This window comes from Rhinopithecus roxellana, chromosome 6, assembly GCF_007565055.1.
Source record: "Rhinopithecus roxellana isolate Shanxi Qingling chromosome 6, ASM756505v1, whole genome shotgun sequence".
Lineage (NCBI taxonomy): Eukaryota > Metazoa > Chordata > Mammalia > Primates > Cercopithecidae > Rhinopithecus > Rhinopithecus roxellana.
Window position 1 is genome coordinate 11,895,758 of NC_044554.1, and position 25,176 is coordinate 11,920,933.

The window sequence follows — 25,176 nt, forward strand, 5'->3', positions numbered from 1 at the left end:
AATAAAATGTCATTCAACCTGCCGTTTAGCAGCCTCACCCTGTAACTATATTCACACTGGTCCTTACCCCAGCACACGCTACCTCAGGAATCTCACACCGCTCTACACACATGCCTGGCGAAATCTTCCCATTCTCCTTGCATTCTCAATTCCTTACTTCGCATTCTATTTTTTCTGTGACCTCATCCAGAGTGCCCTTGTTTCTCAGTCCATTAATTATGAACCTCACTGTTTAGCATAGGGAAAAAGACATGTGAACAAGCAACTACAACATCAAATGATGTGTAATAGCAACAGTATAGGAAGGATGGAAGGAAGGAAGGGAAGAAGGGAGGGAGGGAGGCAGGGAGGGAGGGGATGGCAGGGAATGTGGTGAGCTACAGCAAGGCTAGACAAGAGAGCCCATGGCATGCTCCAAACATGAGCAGGCATACATTGGGGGAGAACGTAGGCACGCCATGGGCCTGGAGCAGGGCTGCCACACACCACCATTCGACAACTCCAAGGGCACCATTCATTCATGCAGGCTGTCCTGACAAGATGCCAAGTTAGCAAAATAAGGTAAGTGTGTTAGTTTTTTTCTTTAATAACCACTTCTTTTAGATAAATGTGCAATCTTCCTTTATAAAAGCTTTTTGTAAGAACTTTCATATCTCACATAGCCCACACCATGGTTGTATCACCTAAGCCATGGCAATCTGCAACAAGGTAAGTACAGAAAGTAAAAGAGTGTTTAGATACAATTATAGCAATTTGATATTGCTGTGGCAGTTTTATATTTCTCAAAAGTGCTGGTCTGCGGTGCATCGGGAAAACAAAAATGAAAAACTGGTCCTTCACACAGAGTTGGTGCAGTAGTGACCTAAACTCTGCTTGTAATTAAAGAATGGTTGCATTATGTCTAAATGTCTATTCTAGCTACTCATACCTATTTTATAGATCTAACTCCCTGACCCCCTTTCCCCAGCAGTGGCAGTGTTCCTGTAATTAAGGCACAAAGGGTTTGGTGGGTTACACAATTCCCACGTTATCTTCCAAGCCCTTCCACATCTACTGGCAAAACCACCAGTGTGAAGAGTCTGAGGACACTACAGGTGCAGAAGGATCCTCCCTTCCCACCATGCCCCCACATGAACGGCTGCTTTCACTATCTTCCTTTCTCCTTTCATTGATGGGCTCTAAGAGAACTCTGGGAAAATGCAATTAAATTCAAGAGATAATCTAATTTCTCATTAGCCTTGAGGTAGCTTATCAGCATTCCAGGGCCTAACAAAAAAGAACCCGAGACTCAACACTGCCACAGATTCCACTGGGCTCCAATTTCCAAGATTGCTTAACAAGTATCAGCAAACAAGCACTGCTAGAGTGTGGAGCAGGAGGGGCAAGAGGCTGGAGATGAGCCAGGAACAGCACTTGCACTGTTCACTTGGATTATTCATAATGAATCACAGGGGAGAACCCATTTTATTATAATACTAGTGTGGGCACTGAGAGATAACAGATGCAAGAAGTGACTTGGAGGCTCCCTAGATGGCTTCCATCCCACCCAAGGAACAAGCCTGGACAAAAGCCCCCAGGCCTGTGCCCTGGCATCTCAGAGAACCTCTTTAGGTCCCAGTCCCACCCTCCACCCTGTCTTCCCACCTCCCTTGCCCAGGGCTGACACCTCTCATTTCATCCTGTTGCCTCAGTCAAATTGTCTTTCTGACCCTTGATTTCAGCCTCACCCTGGATATCATCCTTCTGACTAACTCTTCATGTCAAACTCTGCAGTCCTAAAGCCATTTCTTTTTTTTTTTTTTTTTTTTTTTTACATGGAGTATCACTGTGTCACTCAGGCTTGGAGTGTACAGTGGTGCAATCTAGGCTCACGGCAACCTTTGCCTCCCTGGTTCAAGCGACTCCTCCACCTCGGCCTTTCAAGTAGCTCAGACTACAGGCAAGTGCCACCATGCCCAGCTAATTTTTATATTTTTAACAGAGACAGGGTTTTGTCATGTTGGCCAGGCTGGTCTTGAACTCCTAACCTCAGGTGATCCACCCACCTCGGCCTCCCAAAGTGCTGGGATTACAGGCGTGAGCCCCTGAGCCTGGCCTCAAGTATCTGTTTTTCATGGGTTATCTACTATTTCATTACAACAATCATCTTGTGAGTGAGGTATTATCCCCATTTCTTACCCAGAGAAACTAAGCCTTAGAAAGGTTACTAAGGATACACACACACACACACACACACTTTTAATACATAGACAGGTGAGTAGCACAGCTAGTATTCTAACCCTGGTCTGATTCCAGAGCCTGTACAGCCTCTCCTGGCAAGGCAGACATTAACAATTTGAAGCAATGGTAAATTAAAGGATGAAAGGCCTTAAGTCCCTGCTGTCCATAGCCAATGGGCATGCACATACGGTATGCTCACTCCATACCACAGGTGCTTGATGGCAGAGCAAACTGCATAGCAACACACAGTGAAAATGGACTTTTTACAGTAATACTGAATAGAAATACCGAGAATATTCTCTCTCCTTATAGTCCTGGTAAAACATTATAAATCTTATACCCTTTCTGTGAGGCAGGACCTGGAAGAACTGTATGTTTTCTCCTTTTCACTTTGAGGATATTATGGCATTTACTACACTATGAATCATCATCAGCTTCCCCGCTAGACTGTGCACTGTATCTTATTCTTCGTGGCATCCCCAGCACTGTCCCTGACACACAAGAGGGACTCGGTAAATGTTTGCTGGATAAACTAGTACATTAATTAAAGTAGTATTCTCCCAATATGCATTACCAAGTATTGGTGATTACCAGGCTTATTAAAAATGAAGCTAATTTCAAAAAACAAAATATGAATGTAACTATAATTATACCAGAAAACTGGTTTGACAATATAGAAACAACCTCTGGAAAAAAATAGTTTGGGGGTTAAAAGCTGTTATCGTCAAATAACCTTAAAATAGAAACAATGAACACCAAGGCTACAAAATATTTCCCAAACAAAACAAAAGGAAGCATATGTTCCTTGAATCAGGTTCAAGACAAGATCTGAACTTCTGCTATTTCACTAATTTATTGGGAACTAATCATTTCTGTTCAGGGTGATTTCACTGAGATTTGTAATATCACATTTTATACAGCAGGTGTGTGAGACTGAAATTTAAAGATTAATTTCACCTGTGAATTATTATACATCATAGTTTAGAAAAAACTATAAAATTTTAGCTCTGTTAAAAATATACTATAAAATTCAATGTTCATACTATGGCAAAAAATTAAACAGTGGTTAATTATATAAGAAAAGAAAATCCTTCTATTATAAGAAATAATTACTTATTAGAACAAGTAATGCTCAACAGTAGTCCCTGAAAGCACATAGTAAATGTCAATGCAAAGATTTCATGGACGTCGGTGGGGCATACAGACCAAACAACAGCTGTGCTAATGCCATCTATGAATGCATAACAGGCAGTATGGGGTACTGTCTTACGGTTAGGAATAACCTTCAAAACTCTGAAAAAGCAAATTTCAAAAACTTCAGGGAGTCAATTTATGAAAGGCAAGAAAAACTGAGTCATGACAATTAAATGCAATAAAAAATCTTTGAATTAGCTAGAATTTAAAAGAGAGAGAAAAAAAAAACATGATAGGACAACAGAGAGATAATCTGACTCTAAACTCTGTATGAGGTAATAGTGTTGTATCCAAGGTTAAAGTCTTTCAGTGTTATATTAACTAGAAGAATGTCCTTTTTCTTAGGAGATACAGGCTGAAGTATTTAGGATTCCTAAAAGTTTCAATAAAAAATAAAAGACTGCGTGCCTGTGTAAAGATGGAGGGGAGAGAGCACGCAAATGTGGCAAAATATCAGCAACTGGAGAGCCTAGATAAAGGTGCTCACTGAACTCTTTAAACTGTTCTAGAAGGGTAACTTTTTCAAAACAGTATCTTAGGATTAAAAAAAAATTCAGAGTTCCAACCTCATGATGCAAGGCATTGTCTCAAGATTAACTGGACATTTCTAGCCCCTCCCCCAATTCAGAGACAAAACCACAAAGGAAAACCATTACAATTTTTTTAAAAACCTATAATGTGTAAACAATAAAAAAGATGCCCATATTAAAGGATTACTATTAAACAGTTATGACTCTCTAAGGCTTTATTCTGACAGGCTAAGGCAAAAAGCTGAGGGGTTTATTGCTTTGTTTTAAACCATGTTCATAAGAAGACGGTTGACAGCTAACGTTTTGAAAAGCCTAGACTCTCTGTTGGGGGCTTTATTAAAATCATCCAACACCTATAATCACAGCACTTTGGGAGGCTGAGGCAGGCGGATCACTTGAGCTCAAAAGTTCAAGACCAGCCTGGGCAACATGGCAAAACCCTGTCTCTATAAAACATACAAAAATTAGCTAGGCATGGTGGTACGCACCTGTTCTCCCAGTTACTAGGGAGGCTGAGGTGGGAGGATCACTTCAGCCTGGGAGGTGGAGGCTGCAGTGAGCCAAGATCATGCCACTGCACTAGAGCCTGGGTGACAGAGTGAAATCCTGTCTCCAAAAAAAAAAAAAAAAAAAAAAAAAAAAATTGCCAGGTATGATGACTCACGCCTGTAATCCCAGCACTTTGGGAGGCCAAGGTGGGTGGCTCACAAGCTTGAGAGACTGAGATCATTCTGGCCAATGTGGTGAAACCCTGTCTGTACTAAAATACAAAACATTAGCTAGGAGTGGTGGTGTTCACCTGTAGTCCCAGCTACTCAGGAGACTGAGGTAGAAGAGTCGCTTCAACCCGGGAGGCAGAGGTTACAGTGAGCCAAGATTGTGCCATTGCACTCCAGCCTGGCGACACAGCGAGACTCCACTTCAAAAAAAATAAATAAATAAAAATTAAAAAATAATAAAAATCATCCAATTAAACCCTCACATGTTTGAATATAGCTGTTAAGATCCCCAAGCTGAAAGAAACAAAAATAAATAAAATTAAACTCAAAGAAGTAAACAACTTACATGCAAATTCTTAGAGAAAATGGGAAAACTCTAGTCAGTACAACTTCAAACCCTAGGATTTTTCCCATATATCAGGTGATCAGTGAAGCAACAGGATTATTTCTTGATTAAAGCTTTACTCTTAAAATATTTACTGAGTTACTACTTCTACTACCACCACTAAATTTTTATTTGTTTATTTACTTTAAACGGAGTCTCCCCCTTTGCCACCCAGGCTGGAGTACAGTGGCGCAATCTCAGCTCACTGCAACCTCTGTCTCCCAGGTTCAAGTGATTCTCCCGCCTCAGCTTGGCAAGTAGCTGGATTACACGCGCCCGCCACCAAGCCCAGCTAATTTTTGTATTTTTAGTAGAGACAGGGTTTTACCATGTTGGCCAGGCTGGTGTGGAACTCCCAATCTCAGGTGATCCACCTGCCTCAGCCTCCCAAAGTGGCAAAATTACAGGTGTGAACCACAGTGCCCAGCCACCGCCACTAATTTTTAATACTCACAACAACAAATGATATATTATTTCAATTTTCCACCAAAAATAATCATCTTCCAAAAAACAAAAAGCCCATATTGTAAAATGGATTACGTGGCCAGGCACAGTGGCTCACACCTACAATCCCAGCACTTTGGAAGGCCGAGGCAGGTGGATCACCTGAGGTCAGGAGTTCAAGACCAGCGTGGCCAACACAGTAAAACCTCGTCCCTATTAAAAATACAAGCCGGCCATGGTGGCGTATGCCTGTAGTCCCAGTTACTTGAGAGAATCACTTGAACTTGGGAGGGCGGAGGTTGCAGTGAACCAAGATCATGCCACTGCACTCCAGCCTGGGCAACAGAGCAAGACTCCATCTCAAAAACAAATAAAATAAAATGGATTACAGATAATGATTTCTCTGTTATTTTATTTTATTTTTTGAGTCAGGGTCTCACTCTGTCACCCAGGATGGAGTGAGCGGCACAATCTCAGCTCAGTGTAATCTCCACCTCCAGGCTTCAAGTGACTCTCCGGCCTCAGCCTCCCAAGTAACTGGGACTATAGGCAAACACCACCACGCCCGACTAATTTTTTTATTTTTTGGTAGAGAAGGGGTTTCACCAAGTTGGCCAGGCTGGTCTCGAACTCCTGACCTCTAGTGATCCGCCCATCATGGCCTCCCAAAGTGCTGGGATTATAGGTGTGAGCCACCACACCAGGCCTCTCTGTATTAAGGATGTACTGATAAGAAGGGATATTAAGAGCTGAAGGGCATTTTAAGGGACCAAAAGCAGTATTTCTTTTTCTTTTGTTTAAAAATGGGACTATGAGGTACTGTTTAAAAATAAGGTTATGGGGTGCTGTCAGGATGATATCAGAGATATATCTGGAATTCAGAAGAAATCTGACAGTTTTTCATCATGTTTTGTGGAACTTACCCAATCTAATCAGTAAAGTTGGGTCCTATTCTTCTGGTGCCCATCTATGCTTCTCTCCATTAGTCATGCTCTTTACATGCCTTGCACTCCTGTACCAAGTAGGATGCTGGCTTATACAACCCTGAAGCCTCTACAAACTCTTAAGATACTAGGAATTCTGTTTGAAAATACTGAGTGAAACTGATTCCTTTCACTTACAATAATAAAAACTGACAGGTTTGTGGGCCAGCACTGAACACATGAAGAAGACAAGAGACTATAGCACAAATAGTGTTCTTAAAAGTGTAACAATAATCCTAAAGAATGTATTTGTTAAGCATAAACATTCCTCTCATCTTCATAACAAAAGAAAAAGGTATACAAAGAGGAAATGTTTTGTTTAAATCATTCAGGTTTGAAATATTTATGTTTGATAAATGCAGTATGAATATCAAAAGCCAAAAACTCAAAGATTTAGGAAAGTCAGTTAATGAGTTATTAATTATAACTCATAGTAATTTTTTCTTTTGAATCAATAATGACTGAACACCTAGCACTACACATTTTGTATTTTTGTTGTTATATATATATATATAGCATTTACTGTTGTAACTTTAATTTAAAAATAGACGAATAAGAAACAAACTCTTAGGCCGGGCGCGGTGGCTCAAGCCTGTAATCCCAGCACTTTGGGAGGCCGAGACGGGCGGATCACGAGGTCAGGAGATCGAGACCATCCTGGCTAATATGGTGAAACCCCGTCTCTACTAAAAAATACAAAAAACTAGCCGGGCGAGGTGGCGGGCGCCTGTAGTCCCAGCTACTCGGGAGGCTGAGGCGGGAGAATGGCGTAAACCCGGGAGGCGGAGCTTGCAGTGAGCTGAGATCCGGCCACTGCACTCCAGCCTGGGCGACAGAGCCAGACTCCGTCTCAAAAAAAAAAAAAAAAAAAGAAAGAAACAAACTCTTATGTCGTACAGACGTCTGGTTGATTTTACCTGACTTACTTTCTTCCCCTAAATTACCATTCTTACATTAAAGTTCTATGGGTTATGAAAAGAAAAAGTATCTCTGAAATAAAACTCAGTCAGAAAAGGTATCATAAGAAAGCTTTTTAATTATCAAATACTATTGACTGCATTTTGAGAAGATATTCATTTCTTTTTCATTTTCAGGAAATGCTACTTTTAAAAAAAGTTAATGTACATCTCTACTACTAAACCTCATGTTAGCCACTAAATTAAATTAACAAAAAAACTGTAGCATTTCCTCCTCAGGATGTCTTAAGACTGTTTCTATATTCTTTGCCAAAAAAGTTTTAGACAAACTTTTATAAGAAATAAAGTCTCAAATAAAATACAGACAAGTAGATGATAAAATAAATCCTCTTCCCTTTTTTCTTATACCATTGCTTTTTTAATCCAAAGTATTAAATAATTTTATTTTCCTTGCCTGAAAGACTAAAACTGTATATAAAATGCTGAGTACAGTGCCTGATTCATCACTGGTACTCCATAAGCTAGTTCTCTTTTCTAATAATTAATGTCAAGATTCATTCTCCTAACGGTTTCCAGCATATTATTGGGATAACAATTTTACTCCTTTTAAGGCTTACTGCTATATTAGTGTGACTCTTGAACTTGGTATCATCTTATTTATACCAAATTGTTTCCTGTTGTTTTCACTGACATTTCTTGTTACCTGTCATTCTGAGAATAAATGCAACATTTGATTTTAATGTGTATTTGTTTGTGGCATTACATCATCTCTACATTTCTGGCCAAGTCTTGCTAAAATACACGGACACACATGGGGGTGGGGTATAAAATAATGGCATGTCAAAACTAACCTATACCCAGAGCCCCTGATCTATCAATTAATTTCTTTTTGAGACGAAGTCTCGCCCTGTCGCCCAGGCAGGGGTGCAGTGGCACGATCTTGGCTCACTGCAAGCTCTGCCTCCCAGGTTCACGCCATTCTCCTGCCTCAGCCTCCCGAGTAGCTGGGACTACAGGAGACTGCCACCATGCCCAGCTAATTTTGGTTTTGTATTTTTTCTTTTTTGAGACGGAGTCTCGCTCTGTCACCCAGGCTGGAGTGCGGTGGCACGATCTCCACTCACTGCAAGCTCCGCCTCCCGGGTTCACGCCATTCTCCTGCCTCAGCCTCCCGAGTAGCTGGGACTACAGGCACCCGCCACCGCGCCCGGCTAATTTTTTTATTTTTAGTAGAGACAGGGTTTCACCGTGTTAGTCAGGATGGTCTCGATCTCCTGACCTCGTGATCCGCCCGTCTCGGCCTTCCAAAGTGCTGGGATTACAGGCGTGAGCTGCAGCGCCTGGCCAATGATACGTACATTGTACAACAAATACTGATGGAACGTGCCCAGAAATAAATGTCACATGTCATACGGTTTGAGGTAGAAAGGGTGATTATTTATTCTATGATTCTTAGCTGTGTTTCTATTGAAAGAATTTCACCTCAAGAAGACAAGGCATCAGAATACTGATTCTCTCTTCTTCCTCCCTTGTTCCCACCACTGCTCATAAAGAACAACTACACTAGAATATGATCACACTTGACAGTTCTTCTTTGGGATAAAATTTGATGCCTTTCTGACATAAACATAACCTCTCATTCCACAAAAGGCATTACAATCTACAGTTGTTTTCACCATTTAAAATAAATATGCCTTGAGATGACAAAAAACTCAGAACGATAAAGCAGATGTTATTCCAATGTAGCACATTATCCTTATAGACCTGTTCACTATATAACAAGAGTAAATTATACCAGTACCTGCTGACAAATCAAAAATAAAATTCAACATTAAAATGTCTTTAATATTATAGCACAGGTATAAATAAGGTAATATTGTGAAATAAATGACTCATTTGTATTATATAAACTCCAAAGATGATCTGTGTGAAATGTTTATCTTGGGTTTAACAAAAAATCTCCAGGTATACTTAAAGAGTAATTTTTTCAAATCAAATATTACCCTCACTTCATCTGTCCTCTTATTCAGAGAAGATACTCCATATGGTGAATTTTCTAAATAACAGTTTATCTCAATGCCCAAACTCATTTTACTTAAGCCATTTTGGACAGAAGTGGTCTTAATTCTGTCTCATACCTCCCCAGCAGTTTAAATAGTACACAGTATACTGAACCTAATGTAAGCCCTTGTTAATGGCTAAGGCCTATCAAGTTGACTACATTAGTGTACTGTGGTATATTTAAACCAGCAATAGCCTCAGGGGCACAAACAAACATGAAGCAATTTGCTCCTATTCTAAATGGCCCCATAATGACAAGTTCTTATATCTGCATTTTAAGAGTTCTCCTGTCCCTTATTAAAAACGCTCTTATAAAAACAAACCAACAAACAAAAAAACAAACACTCATCACTGTTTCTAAGGTGTCCTGTACTCATCTGCTAAATCACTGCTTCTAGATTATGGCTGGTAAATCACACAATTATGCAGGTAGTAATTCTACCAAGAACAAGAATAACACCCTAGGCTGACAGTCTCAATTTAAAAAGGCCCACCAGTTTAGTACACAGTGTGACTTTCAGAGGGCATTTTCAATTGCTTCCTAGATAGTGATTATATCAGATAGTTGTGTTTTCTGGGGAAAATAACGGACAAATAAAGGTTTACTATACAGCAATTATTATTTGTACTTCCTTGTCCAATATTATCTTTTTAAAATGTCACCATTAGTAAACAAAATCCATAATATAATCAGACTTACCTGAGGCACGCCTTGTGAATCGGTTTATTACTGGAGCTAAAAGAAAAAGCAGAATAATATGATTAGATTAAAAGTCTAATTTTCCCTGAAAAGGCTCAAATTGGTAAATGATCTTATAATTTAACTAAAGAAAAAGATGAATAAATAAGAGGAAACACCATAAATATATAAAAATGTTGAAATTCATTAATCAAATAAATATAAATTGAAATCAATATTTTACCTATTAAATTAGCACTTTAAAAGAAAAATCCCTAGTTATAGACAGCTAAAATTACTTAAGTGGGGACCATATAAAGAGATACAATACCTTTAAAAAACAATTTGGCAATTACATCAAGTACTATAAAAGATTTGTGTCACTTAATAGGGTAAATCTACTAGAGATTTAACCTGAAGTACTACTACTAGTGAAGGAAAGAGCAATGTATGAATAAATCTATTCAGCAGCATCATTTTTTAATGATAAAATTAGAAAACACAACTGAAATTGCTCATGTATGTTGAAATCATCTTTAGCTGAAGGATAGCATATCCTTGAAAATCTCAGATTTATAGTTCTGACAATTTTTATGCAATCCAAATGTCCATAACACGCAAATCTGTCCACTGAAGGCTGCAATCTCAGGCTGATGTGCGCACCACTCAGCTGGCAAGCCTACCATCTGCCCACTCCTCCGACTCAATTCAGCTCTGTTTCTTCTTAGTTTTGATGACATAGTTATCTCAAGAACCGAGGTTTTTAAAAACATTTCTTTCTCAAGAGAAGCAGGTACATTTCTGGTTCATCTTATATAAAGGAAGGACATAATGTACTATGCAGTATATTTTGGTAACAGAATGTCGTGAGTCTACTTCAATACTTTTAGAAGAGTAATTATGAAATTTGTTTACACTATGGAAACACTAGGTCAAGTAAAAAGAGAAGACAAAATTTTTATCAGCAGTATGATTGCACTGCATGAAAAATACGTATGCACAGGAACAAGTACTATAATAAAACTATGTCAGATGTGTAGTGCATTAATCCTTACAATCATGCTATCAAATATCACCATCTTTGGCCAGGTGCGGTGGCTCATGTCTGTAATCCCAATACTTTGGGAGGCCAAGGTGGGCAGATCACCTGAGGTCAGGAGTTTGAGACCAGCCTGGCCAACACGGGGAAACTCCACTTTCTACTAAAAACTACAAAAATTAGCCCAGCATGGTGGCAGGTGCCTGTAATCCCAGCTACTTGGGAGGCTGGGGCAGGAGAATCGCTTGAACCCAGGAGGCAGAGGTTGCAGTGAGCCGAGATCGCGCCACTACACTCCAGGCTGGCTGACACAATGAAACTCAGTCTCAGAAAAAAAAAAAAAAAAATCAGCATCTTCATACAACTGATGACTACATTTTACAGTAAGTCTCAGAGAAATTTATTAACTTGTTTTAGATCACACAGTCACTCTGCATCAGAGCTGGAGAATCTGAATTTATGAGTATCTTGCATCAAAACGCTGCCTCAGAGAGAACAGAAAGTGAACATACAAATTCCTGAAATCATACAGTAAGAGGTGAATATTATCTTCCTTTGTGATCTTCATTACGATTAAAGATTAACTTCGTGAAATTCATAAACCCAATTATCAAGATATTACCATTTATAACTAAATTACATCCTCCAAAGTGACTGAAAGACATACAATATTTACTATTTATATACCACAATACTTTAGTCATATATTTGCACAGTCACAAATTACTTACATTAAAAACTTGCATCAGGTAAATTGTGTTATGTATATTTTACTACACATACACACAAAGGCCCATCAGTTTTCAAACCCCTTTTTTGCAACGATTAAAGTTAAAGAGTGCCTCCCCAGCAGGCTACAAGGACAGTGAATGGAAACAAAATGCAAAAAAATGCAACCACAGGAATGCAGAACAGAGAGTGCAAGCAGATACAGGCAAGATAAAGGTTTAAAAACTTCTCTCAGCCTTGGGGCAAAAATACAGTAGACATTCTCTGCCCCCCTGCCCTCTCCAGCCTCTCTAGATGATGAAGCCACAGGACTATGGGCTCCTGGTTTGAAAGGTCGGGAAGTCTTTGTTTTCCTGGGGTCCTTCGGTTTCTGTATCTTTCTGAAGTGTTTAAGGCAGAGGTTTTCCACAAAGATGGCATCGCTATCTAGAAGATGTTTTCTAAATTTGTGGGGGCAATTTTGATTGTCACAGTAATTCAGAGGGCACCCTTCCTTGGCTTTTGTCAGGCAAACTCCACAACAATCCTGCACAGCAAAGAACTGTCCTGCATCCTACAACTTTTGTCCTGCATGACTTTTAAAACATCCCACTGGGCATTCACATTGGCAAAAAAAAAAAAAGAAGTCCATTTATAACCATCTGGGCCTAAATCCTAATACAGCTCTTTATATACACATGATTCATTTATGCAGCTTTAATATACATCAAATATTTTACAACACAATGACAACATAAATCAAATTTGGGTTTTTTGTGTGTTTTGTTTCTTGCTTTGTTTGGAATTTTACTAATAGATGTTCACCATTTCAGAAAACCATGTGACTACTACAGTGTTCCTTATGGTATCTGGATTGCTAGTACAATGCTTTTTCATCAGACTCCGTTTGCAGCTTTTATAGAGCCTCTACATCTAGGTGGGACAATCTAACTGCACTGTCTTCTTGAGTACATGCTGAAGCACATAGCTACTGAAATACATTTTACTTGCTATAAATTATCTGACTTTATTTCTCCTTGATATTTTTGCTAGACATTCTGTCAATTTCTAAATTGCAGGTAGACAGGTCTAGGATTTTCATTTCCCGACAGTTAATGGGGCATGGGATTGGACAGTTAAGAAAATGGGTGCACCAAGCAAGTGGTATGTAGTAGTTAAGGTAAACACTGGGTTTTGAGAACAATCATCAAAAATCCAATCTCTCATACCCATAGCCCTCCTTTCCACTTGCAGGGATGAAACACAAATGTTTCCTGTACAAACTTTCAGCAAGTTAATGGTCGCCTTCACCATTTTTCCAAATTTTTTAGTCTAATTACCAAAATAGAGAAGGCTGGCAATCAGGGTGGAGGCTTTGCTGGAAATAAAGAAATGTGCATCCGGCCAAGCTATGCCTGGTCTTCTCTCTCAGGAACCTAAGTCAGGGAAGGTGAGCAGGAAGGTGAGGATGGGCACCGCCAACATTCTGACCTTCCACATCACTGGCAGGGAGGGGGTGAGGCGTGGGGCATGGACAGACCACCCAACTGGCAGACAGGAGCCTTGCGCTCTAATGCTGGCCACACTGCCTTCTGATGGCATAGATGAACCATGTAACCTTGACTTAAATTTTCAACTTGTGATATATGGAGAGCAAGATCTGCCCTCCTTCTTTCAGGGGTTTTTTCTGAAGAAAAAAACCTGGCCAGGCACGGTGGCCCACACCTGTAATCCTAGCACTTAGGGAGGCCGAGGTGGGCAGATCACCTGAGGTCAGGAGTTCAAGACCAGCCGGGCCAACATGGAGAAACTCCATCTCTATCCTAAAAATTTTTTTAAAAAATTAGCCGGGCAAAGTGGTGGGCACCTGTAATCCCAGCCACTCAGGAGGCTGAGGCAAAAGAATTGCTTGAACCCAGGAGTCGGAAGTTGCAGTGAGTGGAGATCGCACCACTGCACTCCAGCCTGGGCAACAGAGCAGGACTCCGTCTCAAAAACAAAAAAACATAAACATCTTTGGAGGTACCTGTCAATTATAAATTCCCATTCAAATGTAAGAGACTGACGCTTATTTAGTGTAAACTAATATTAACCACTTTTTAAATATACAAAATACACTTGATCTTAGCCAAAAGGCCGAGAAGCGATTAAATATACAAAATAAACAGCAACACAAATTCCCAAAAAATGTTAACAGATGAAGGTGTTTTAAAATGTGACAAGTCAAATTAAATTTTCTCGGATTTCTGGTTTTTACCTTTAGATTTTCTTATTCTGCGGATATTCGGTGAATACACACACACACACACACACACACACACACACACACACACACACACCCCACATAGAGAGAGAGAAAACTAGAGACTAGGATAGAAGGAAAAAAATAGGAAATATATTGCATGCCTGGAGAAACAAACAATATGATTTAAGAGCAGAGTAAAATCCTAGCATTTCTAAGAGAATATAACCTAAGATCTTAGTGAATCCCCAAGGAAAAAAGACAAAAATATTTATATAAGGTTTTGACTTTCTCCCCAACACTACTGCAGTAGAACACTGAGTCCTATGTTCCTATGAATATCTTTGTGCTTGTATAACCAGAGATCTCTTCAGTCGCCAAACTATATTCCACTAGATTCGTTTAGTTCCTACGCTCCCAAGAGACCCAGAAGCGTAACTGATTCAAGTCTTCTTTAATCCTTCAGTGTCCTTACAAGAAAAGTCTCCATTACTTTGGATAAACTGAAGGAGTCTCTCTATCTCAGCAGTGAAAACAGCCTCCCAAACCTGCTGGACTGAGTTCTGCACCAGGCCAGCAGGAACTGCTTATCTGCTCACCTCTTCATGCCCAAAACCTATCACAGTGCCTGGCAGATAAAGGTGCTGAGTAAATACCTGCAGAATGCATCAATAAACTCTGCAAGGAAGCACAGCAAGTCTCCCTGTCCCCACTAATTTTGTTGCTGTATTGAGTGTGGATGCTAGGCACTGGAATTGTAACAGAGTCCCTGCCCTTGAAGAGCTTATTAAGTCTAGTTGTATTTTCAAATACAATGGCTTCAAAGACTTATACCCTGCAACTAGCTACCTAATTTAGAAAAATGTAGGTGAAAGAGAAATCCAGTAGAAGACTAAAAAACCTAAGATAATCTATGAAACTAAAAGTCAGGTTTATAGCAGTACACACAGTTTGCATCTCTGAGCATACTGCTGGGAGAGAAATTCCAAGTTAAAGAAACAAGAGCCCTGAGAGTTGTGATCTGCAGTCATAAACACACACATACACACACACACACACACACACACACACACACACACACACCCCGAGCAAACAAAAATAAAAAACAAACTACAAACTACCCTATCTACACTGGAGCTGCGTTAGTTAAATTAGCCTTTTGCAGAAAAGTGTTCGTATACCCTAAGTGAAATATACACAATAATCTTGGATTCAGCTGAATAATTTTAGCATCCTTATCCTCCCATTAATCACCTTTTCTAGCAATAAACACTTCCTGAATCTGTTAACTGTCTAAATAAAACATTCTAGAAACTGTGTAAATCGAAACCATGTAAGATAATTATTTTTGAATGCGTATTTAGTGCAGAATAAATTAATTTATCTTATGCCTGTGCTTCAAAAATTAAAGTGAAATAAGGCTCACCCTTGAGCTGAGGAATAATTAACTTTTTTAAAAGGTCAACAGCAAACAGGCAAATAAACAACGAAACTTGAAAATTTTTCTAATTAACCTAACACACACAACTTGCAAATTTTTAATACATACATAATTTCTGGTATTGAAAAGGACCACTTATTTTCTATATTTTTGTTAAAAGGTGCTGAACCTTGACAATTGCTAATACTCAGAGATACTTTACTCGTCACTGTCTTGTAAGCCCTTGAAATACTATGTATTTCCAGATACACAGTGTCTAGGAATTTGTTGAGATTCAGCCTGTGGAGGGGCTCAAAGGTACAAGGACAGAATAATAGTTAGTGGGTACCCTCCAAGGCTTCATGGTCTTGGTCTCAACGAGACACAGATTATGAACCATGTACCTCAAGGCACTTCTTATGAGACATAACGGGAGCTGTCTGAGAAGCCAGCATTTGGGAGACCACTTTTCTTCTTCCTTTTTGATTATACAGCAAGAAATAGAGATCAGGTGTCCAAACCACTCAAACACATGGATTATGGCTGGAGGTGGGGCATAGTAAGACGAAATATAGATGCTTTTACAAAATGCCAATTTCAAAGACTTTCTTTGTATTTATGGAAAAATTCCTCAAAATAAAACTGACATTTTAGAATATGAAGGTAACAAAATGATTACATTAAAAAAAACCATATTTTTGATTGTGAATGAACATGAGTCTCCACTTCTTAATTCATGAGGATTTTACCAACAATGCCCTCTTAGGAAAAGAGAGAAAAATACAGTTTCAGCTAGAAGAGTCCTAAAAATGACTAAGTTTTTATAAAGCTACACAGAGTTGAGGCAGTAACAATGTCAAGAAAAAGGTTCCCAAATACTTTCAGGTTTTTAAATGTGGGCTCAGAGTAAGTAGAAAGGGGTGGGAAAAGCCACTGTCAAGCCCATGTAAACTCACTCTCTGCTTCTCCATACACAAAACTGTCTCTCGTAAGTCTGTATGGTCAGATTCACGTAAAGAGCAGATCTATGGAGACCAGTGTTCTGCTTATAAGAGTAAACAATCCAAGCTGGACTAAAAATACCAGGAAAGCTGGAAGCTGCAAGGAGTTCAAATTGCTACATGTCTATAAAGTCACAACAAAACAGCTCTAGAGAACAGTAATTTGGGAGAAACAAAAAGGAAAGGCAGGAGAGGAGGCTTTGAAATGAAGAGCAACTGAGAGAACAATCAGGGATGTGACTAAGGTTGGCCTACTAATAAGAGTACAGTTATAGAAAATACCCGTATTAGGAGCCTTCCCCATACACCTCCCAGAATGAAGATATTCTTGCCATTCCAGTCTTAGCTCAAATGACCCCCTCTCAGGAAGCTTTTCCCTGAACACACTGTTTAAAGTTGCCCCTCTTGTTCCTTTCAATCGTACCATCCTGTTTCCTTTTCTCTACAGCTGGCTAAAGACGCCTACCGTTTTATGTTTATTGTCTGTCTCCTCCCTTGCTACATTACAAGCTCCATGAGGGCAGGGTCTTTCCTTGTTTGTCTGCTTCATTACTATATCCCCAAGGCTTAGAACACTGCTGGCTACAATATACATTAGGTTCAAAAATGCTGAAGAAATAGTGCTAATGAAAAATAATATAATAGGGGTGGCTCCCTGACACCTAAAGATTATTTGGCCAGGCACGGTGGCTCATGCCTATAATCCCGGCGCTTTGGGAGGCCCAGGTGCGTGGATCACATGCGGCCAGGAGTTCAAGACCAGCCTGGCCAACATGGTAAAACCCATCTCTACTAAAAATACAAAAATTAGCCAGGCATGGTGGTACACAGCTGTAGTCCCAGCTACTTGGGAGGCTGAGGCATGAGAATCACTCAAACCTGGAGGCAGAGGTTGCAGTGAGCTGAGATTGTACCACTGCACTCCAGCCTTGGTGACAGAGCGAGACACCGTCTCAAAAAAAAAAAAAAAAAAAGGCAAATGTTATGTATACAAGTATTAAGTTTCCAAAAACCATAAATTAAAATATAGTATATAGTATTGGCTAAAAACATAAAATAGACTTCAAAACACTAGAGCTTGACTAGTCTTTGGCTTTTCTTCAAGTAGTATTATTAAAAGCAGTACCACTTACGCCCCACAATTATGAAAATGTAACCTGGTTTTAGTCTCTAACAAGAATAATGAAAGATTTCATAAGATAATCAGAGCAGAAGGCAATGGCATTTCTCAATTAAAATGTGAAAAAAAAAAAGGATTTCAAGAGCATCCACATTTCCAATTTAAAAAAAGAGGTGAAATTCACATACAATAAAATGTACAATTCAATTAGTTTTGATAAACATATACATCCACAACCAACACTTCAATCAAGATATAAAACATTTTCAACACCTTGGATAGTTTCCATGAGGCCCCTTACAGTCAATTCCCACTATCTCATAGGCAACCACTTGTTAGGATTTCTACCACTGTAGTTTAGCTTTGCCTGTCTTTGAATTTCATGCAAACATAAGATTAATTCCTGCTGTTCTTTTTTAATGAGTAGTAGTATTCCCTTATATGACTATACCACAATATATATATATATCCATTCTCCTGTTGACGGACGTTTCAGTTTCCAGTTTGAGCTATTTGAATAAAGCTTGTATAAATATTCTTTAATATTCTTCTAAATATTCAACTCTTTGTTGGTAATATTCATTGAAAAAATCTTCCAGTCTTGTGACTGTCTTTTCATTTTGTTTACACTAACTTTGGTTGAGTAAAAGCATATGTTTACAAGCATTTTGTAAATGTTACTTTATTTCTCTTAAATACCTAGGAGGGGGATTGCTTGGTCATAGGTGGGTGAATGCTTAACTTTATAATATACCCACAGTGTTCCTAAGTGTTTATACTACTTTATGCCCTCAAGGCCATATATGAGTTCCAGCCAACATAAAGTATGTCTTATTTTAGCCATTCTTGTGTGTGTTTAATGGTGTCTTACAGTGGTTTTAATTTTCACTATCCTGATAACTAAAAATACTGAGCACCATTCCACTTGCTTATTGGCCATTCTTATGTCTTGTTTTTTTTTCCGAGACAGAGTCTCGCTCTGTAGCCCAGGCTGGAGTGCGGTGGCACAGTCTTGGTTCACTGCAACCTTCACCATCCCGGTTCAAGCAATTCTCTGCCTCAGCCTCCCATGTAGCTGGGATTAAAGGCACGTGCCAGCACTAATTTCTTGTTTTTAGTGGATACGGGGTTTCATCATGTTGGCCAGGCTAGTCTCAAACTGCTGACCTCAATATCTGCCTGTCTAGGCCTCCCAAAGTGCTGGGATTACAGGCATGAGCCACCGCTCCCAGCCATTGTTAGGTCTTCTTTATTGACGTGTTCAAGTCTTTGCTCAGTTTGATTAGGGTCTTTTTATGAGTGAGCTTTACCAGTTCCTGCTATATATTCTCAGCAATAACAAATTAAAATGCATAAATTTTTAAAATTCCAGTTGTGATAAGCTACATAGGAATAAAACTAAGAAAAGATAGGAAAATCCTTATGGAGAAAATTAAAAACATTATTGATGAATATGAAAGAAAGACTGAATAAAGGGAGACATATCATGTTTATGGATAGGAAGACTCAGTATCATTAAAATGTCTGTCATCTCCAACTCTGTTTATAAATTCAAGCAATTCCAATAAAACTACCAATAAAGATTTTCTACAAAACTGAAGTAGCATATCCTAAAAGTCTCATGGAATAATAAAAGCCTACAAATAGTTAAATCATTTTAAAGCAAAAAAAGTGAGAGTTACCATACCATATATCAAGACCATTTTAAAGTCACATTAAGAGAAAGAGGCATTGATGAAAGGACAGACAAATCCAATAGAACAGAACAGAAGCTTGAAGTACATTCACATGAATGTGGAAATTTGTACATTCACATATAAATGGAAATTTAACATTTAAAAATCAGTGGGGGTAAAACATGAGTCAATACATGACACACACTAAAATAATGAAATGAGATTCCCTAATTCATACCGTATATAAGAAATACATTATAGATTAAAGTCTTAAAGATGAAACTCAAGACTTACAAATTTTTACAGGAAAATAAAGAGATTATCTTTTTAATTTGGATTAGTGATGAAATCCTTAAACAAGGCAAAAAAATCACAAGCAAAGGAATGATTAACATTAGCCTACATTCAAATTAAAAATTATGTTCCAAGTTATTGTAAACAAAATGGAAAGACAAACCTAAGATTGGAAGATTTTTTTCAATGACTATTGACAACATAGGGTTGGTAGCCAGAACATTAGAGGAAAGGAGGGAGGAAGAGAGGGAGGAAGAGAGGGAGGGAGGGAGGAAGGGGAAAAATCCTTCTACGAATCGGTAAGAAAAACACAATCAGCCAGATGGGAAAAATGGCAACAAATTTTCAAAGAAAATAAACTACAAATATGGTCAATGAACATGAAAAGATGTTCAATGTCACTAGCAATAAGAGGAGAACGAATTCAATTCACAGATTTTATCTGACATCCATCCTACTGTCAAAGCTTGTTGAAATCTGACAACATTGAACGTTAGCTTCAATGTGAAAACCAGGAACTCTTATACAGCTGATGAGAGTACAAACTGGTGCAACACCTTTACAAAGCATATACGACAATGTGAGGTGAAGTTAAAGCTGTGCACCCCTACAATCAACCTTTCCACACTTAGGTACATACCCTACAGCAGCAGTCCACAAACTTTTCAATATCAAAACCTCTATATACTCTCAAAAATTATGTGTGTATATGGTTATATCCATTGATATTTACTGTATTATAAATTAAAACTGATAAATATTTAAAATATGAATTTAAAAGGACAACATGCACGTTACTAATAACATATTTTGATAAAATATTATATTTTCCAAAACAAACAAAACTAGGTGAAATTTAGAATGACTTTGTTTTAGATTTTTGCAAATCTGGTATGATAGAAGATGGCTGGGTTCTCCTACTTGCTCCTGCATTCAATCTGTAGCAATATCACACATCATGTACCCTCTGGAAAACTCTACTGTAAGCTATCATGCTGAGAGCATGAGAGAAAAAAAGGCAAAGAAAATCTTAGAAGTATTATTATAATTTTCATTCTATGGACTTTTTATTTTTTTTTTTATTTTTTTTTTTGAGACGGAGTCTCGCTCTGTCGCCCAGGCTGGAGTGCAGTGGCCGGATCTCAGCTCACTGCAAGCTCCGCCTCCCGGGTTTACGCCATTCTCCTGCCTCAGCCTCCCGAGTAGCTGGGACTACAGGCGCCCACCACCTCGCCCGGCTAGTTTTTTGTATTTTTTAGTAGAGATGGGGTTTCACCATGTTAGCCAGGATGGTCTCGATCTCCTGACCTCGTGATCCGCCTGTCTCGGCCTCCCAAAGTGCTGGGATTACAGGCTTGAGCCATCGCGCCCGGCCTCATTCTATGGACTCTTGCAAGGTCTGGGAAGAGGAGGCAAATGGTCCCCCAGAGGTATCCAGACCACACACTGAAAACTATCTTTAGAAACTACATTTGCCTCACACACACACACACACTCACTACAGCACTATAACAACAAATTGGGAACAACCAAAATATTTACCAAAGAATGAATAAAGTGTGTATTTATACAAGAGTATACTACATAGCAGGTTAAAATAAATGAACTAGAGAACTAGAACTACATGAATCAATGTAACATCTCAAATGTCTTTCTCAAAAACAAGTTGATGGACAATAATTTACATAAAAGAAACTTTTGTAAGTGCAAAATTTATACAAATTTCTAACCTAATGCCTATGCAGTAATAGTACAAAAACACATACCAGAAACATAAACAATAAATGCATCATATTGGTGGTTATCTCTGGAGACAGAAGTTGATGGAATGGGACAGGACAGAGCACACGAGGGGCGTCCTCCTACTGCACATGTGGTATATTTTAAAAGAAAAAAAAAACAAACAACCAATTCTTTTTTTGAGACAGTCTTATGCTGTCACCCAGGCTGGAGCTCACTGCAACCTTGGCCTCCTGGGTTCAAGTGATTCTCCTGCCTCAGCCTCCCAAGAAGCTGGGATTACAGGCATGTGCCACTACACCCGGCTAATTTTTGTATTTTTACTAGAGATGGGGTTTCATCATGTTGACCAGGGTGGTCTCAAACTCCTGACCTCACGTGATCCGCCCACCTTGGTCTCTCCCAAAAGGCTGCGATTACAGGCATGAGCCACTATGCCCGGCCAGAAAAACCTTGAAGGGTGCCAAAATGTTAAAATCTGTCAGAGCTAGAAGACTGCTTATATGAGTGTTCCTTATTTATCTGTGTCTTTCTGTATATTGAAAATATGTCACAATAAGTAAAAGAGAAAAAAAATTCTGCTCTACTCAGTTTTGGCAGATAAAAAGCTCTCACTATGCTCTACTACTATCAGCCCAGCCAAATTAGTTCAAAATGTACTTTAATGCTAAATGTACTCCTAAAATACTTTTCATAAAATATGCTTTTTACAAATGGGTTTCTGTTAAAATTCAAACACTAAAATACCTTTTGGATTCCATTTAAGGAATTACAAGAAAGGTATTTCAAGGAATTACTATGCATCAAAAGTCCTAATATTGCTTGGCTAGTAAACTGCTGTTAACAGTCAAATAAAAAAAATCAAAGACCTATGAACAACTCCATGTAAAAACAAAGATCCCAAAAGATTGTCTTTATTTTCTTCTAAAAATAAATTATTAGCAATTTGTAGCTGAATAAGTACAGAATCATAAATTTTCAGAATAAAAACACATACTAATGTAAGACTTGGAGAGGTATACATTTGTCCCACCACGAGCTTACTTTTATAAATATTATGACATGAGGCAACAAGCTGTCAATTTAATGCCAACTAATTGTTTTCCAGTTAATGTGTACTTCAGGCACATAGTTATGTTTTTCTACAAGATCTGCCTCATTTAAATAAAGTAACAATTTTCAATACTTCTACCTACACATTCCTAAGTTGTTCAAAAATTACTTGCTAAACCTTAAATTTAAGACCATAAACTTGGAGATTGTGTAAACACACATCTATTTACTCCATCAGTTAAACACTGATTCTCGGGGAAAGGATGGTATGAAAACAAAGCAAAGCTTTATCCCATCTTTTTTTTCCAAGTCAGACTATTTACCTCAATTTTCAAACGGAATTAAAAGAGGACATGAGATTTAAAGGAGTACAGGTTTTTAAAAATTTGAAATTCTTAACTAAAAGATTTAAAGACTTTCATATTTTTCATTAATAACTTCTTTAAAGTACTATTACTATACTGTCTTGAGAGCAATCTCTAGTTTATATTTCCAATCAAATTTCATTTTTTTTAAACTGTCATGTTCTCACTGAATTCTAAAACTTGTATTTGTTTCCTTTTGGTTTTGTTGTGTTTTGTTTTTTTAACAAACACACATTAATGCTTAGTGTATACCAGGTACTGTTAATTCATTAAATTCTCACAGCATCCCTCTCAGGTAGGTACTATTTTTATTCCCATTTCATAGATGAGGAAAATGAGGCACTGATCATAAAATATGTACTTACTCAAGGTCCCAAAAGTTATAAATGGTAGAGTCAGGCTTCAAATCTAGAGTCTGTACAAAAATGAAATCATACTTTTAAAAAAGCTTCTACTATTTCAGATGTTTCACATAATTACTCTTAAATTTTTGGCAACTGAAAACAATCTGGTTTATTTTTGCTTTTTTCCATAAAAGCAAATTGCCAGATTTAAAAAGTATGAGGCAAAAGAAAAGGAGCTCTAGTGACCACGTTTATGAAAATTAGTGGAGTGGGAAAAAAAAAAAGAATGACATGAGAGTACAGGAGAGAAGAACTGAGGAAAGAGAGAACACATTCAGTTTAGGATAAAATTGTTTGCAGGTGCCTGAAGAACATGCAAGCAAAGGTATTTGGTAAGCAGGTGGGTATGTCCATTTCAATTTTAAAGAGACAGGTCTGTGCTGGAGCTAGAGGAAAAACTGGAGGGCTCCAAAGAGTAAGTGAGTCTTGAGGGGTCAGCAGGATTCAAGCAATAGAGGGAGGAAGGCAGCTTGCCTTGCAAAGTGGCAGGAATGATGAGGAAAGGCGAAGAGATGGAAATGGACAAAGCAGGTTCAGGGCAATAGATCAGTTTTAGATTAAGCACAGGGTTCACATAAGCAGATGCAATGACATACATAATTAGTGGTTTGTGGGGGGCCAAAATGTCACCTCAATTAAAATATGAAATCCAACAGGCAAAAGAAGCCTGTGCACGTGCGTTCTGTGCATTTTGTAGTGTTCCATGTCAGGCCCAAGTCTCACACTGTATTTTTAATATAACAAAGTCCAAATCCAAGAAACTGAACTGAAGATAGGCTAAAGCTTTTATATTTTATGAAAACATCTTAAAATACATTAATGCAAAAGATTACTAGGAAACTATTATTAAAAGTCTATTTAAAATACTTGCATGCCTAAGAAGTTTTCAATCATTTTATATTCATACACATTTACCATTAGACAGTTTTCAACTTAGTACTCAATATTTTAAAAAACATTTGCACACCTACTGTGGGCAAAGCACAAGACATACAGGGAAAGACTTAGAGAGATAGAGGTATATTCCTGCACATTCTTGCCTGCTTATACTGAAGACCCTTGACATCTGTCTGCAAAGCTGACTGATGGAGGCCATATTCATCCTACCATATTGATACTATTAACGTCAAGGAGGGAAACTTGCAAATATTTTTGGTAGGGTGAAATGTAAACTAAACCTTTGGGAAAAGACTGAGATTTGGCAGAAAGATATGAAGAGGGGGGTGGGAATTCAGGACCAAGAGAATGACTTAAGACAAGAATATTTGGCTATATCAATTTAGAATCATGTCATGTGCCGCTATATACTGTGGTTTTTGTTTTTTTGTTTGTTTGTTTTTTGAGATGGGAATCTCACTCTGTCAAGCAGTGGCGCGATCTTGGCCCTCCAGATTCACACCATTCTCCTGCCTCAGCCTCCCGAGTAGCTGAGACTACAGGCACCCACCGCCACGCTCAGCTAATTTTTTTGTGTGTATTTTTAGTAGAGATGCGGTTTCACCAAGTTAGCCAGGATGGTCTTGATCTCCTGACCTCATGATCTGCCCGCCTCGGCCTCCCAAAGTGCTGGGATTACAGGCGTGAGCCACCGCAACTGGCCCTACTGTGTTTTATTTACTACTTAATGGATATTTACAAAAGAATTGCCTTTCTTTCATATATTTTTACACTTATTTAACAGGTAATCCAAGCACATGCTAAACATTTTTTCAAAAGTTACAAAAAAGCAAATAGTGAACGGTCTCTCTCCTAAGTAACTTAAAATATTCTACAAAATTGCATTTCTTTTCAACTATTTTAAACTTTAGACTTTCTTCTAATTCTCACCGGTATTTCCATGATTCACTGATTCTTAATCAGAAAACTATAATATGATTCTCTTTTGTCCCATCCACAAATGTTGCACCAAAAACATTACTACTCTACAATTTGAATTCAAGGTAACAGGTTTTAAAAGAAAAAGCCTGGAGTTTCCCCTTCAG

At 38.4% G+C, this 25,176-nt stretch overlaps 1 protein-coding gene across 2 annotated transcripts in view; it reads right to left on the bottom strand.

Annotated features, from left to right (window-relative positions):
• Window positions 1-25,176, bottom strand: part of PRKAR2B (protein kinase cAMP-dependent type II regulatory subunit beta) — a 114,479-nt gene that overhangs the window by 80,235 nt on the left and 9,068 nt on the right. For both annotated transcript variants that reach the window (XM_010382415.2, XM_030933161.1), the window contains exon 2: window positions 10,154-10,189. In XM_010382415.2, coding sequence (XP_010380717.2) covers window positions 10,154-10,189 — 36 coding nt within the window. The remainder of the gene's footprint in view (window positions 1-10,153; window positions 10,190-25,176) is intronic.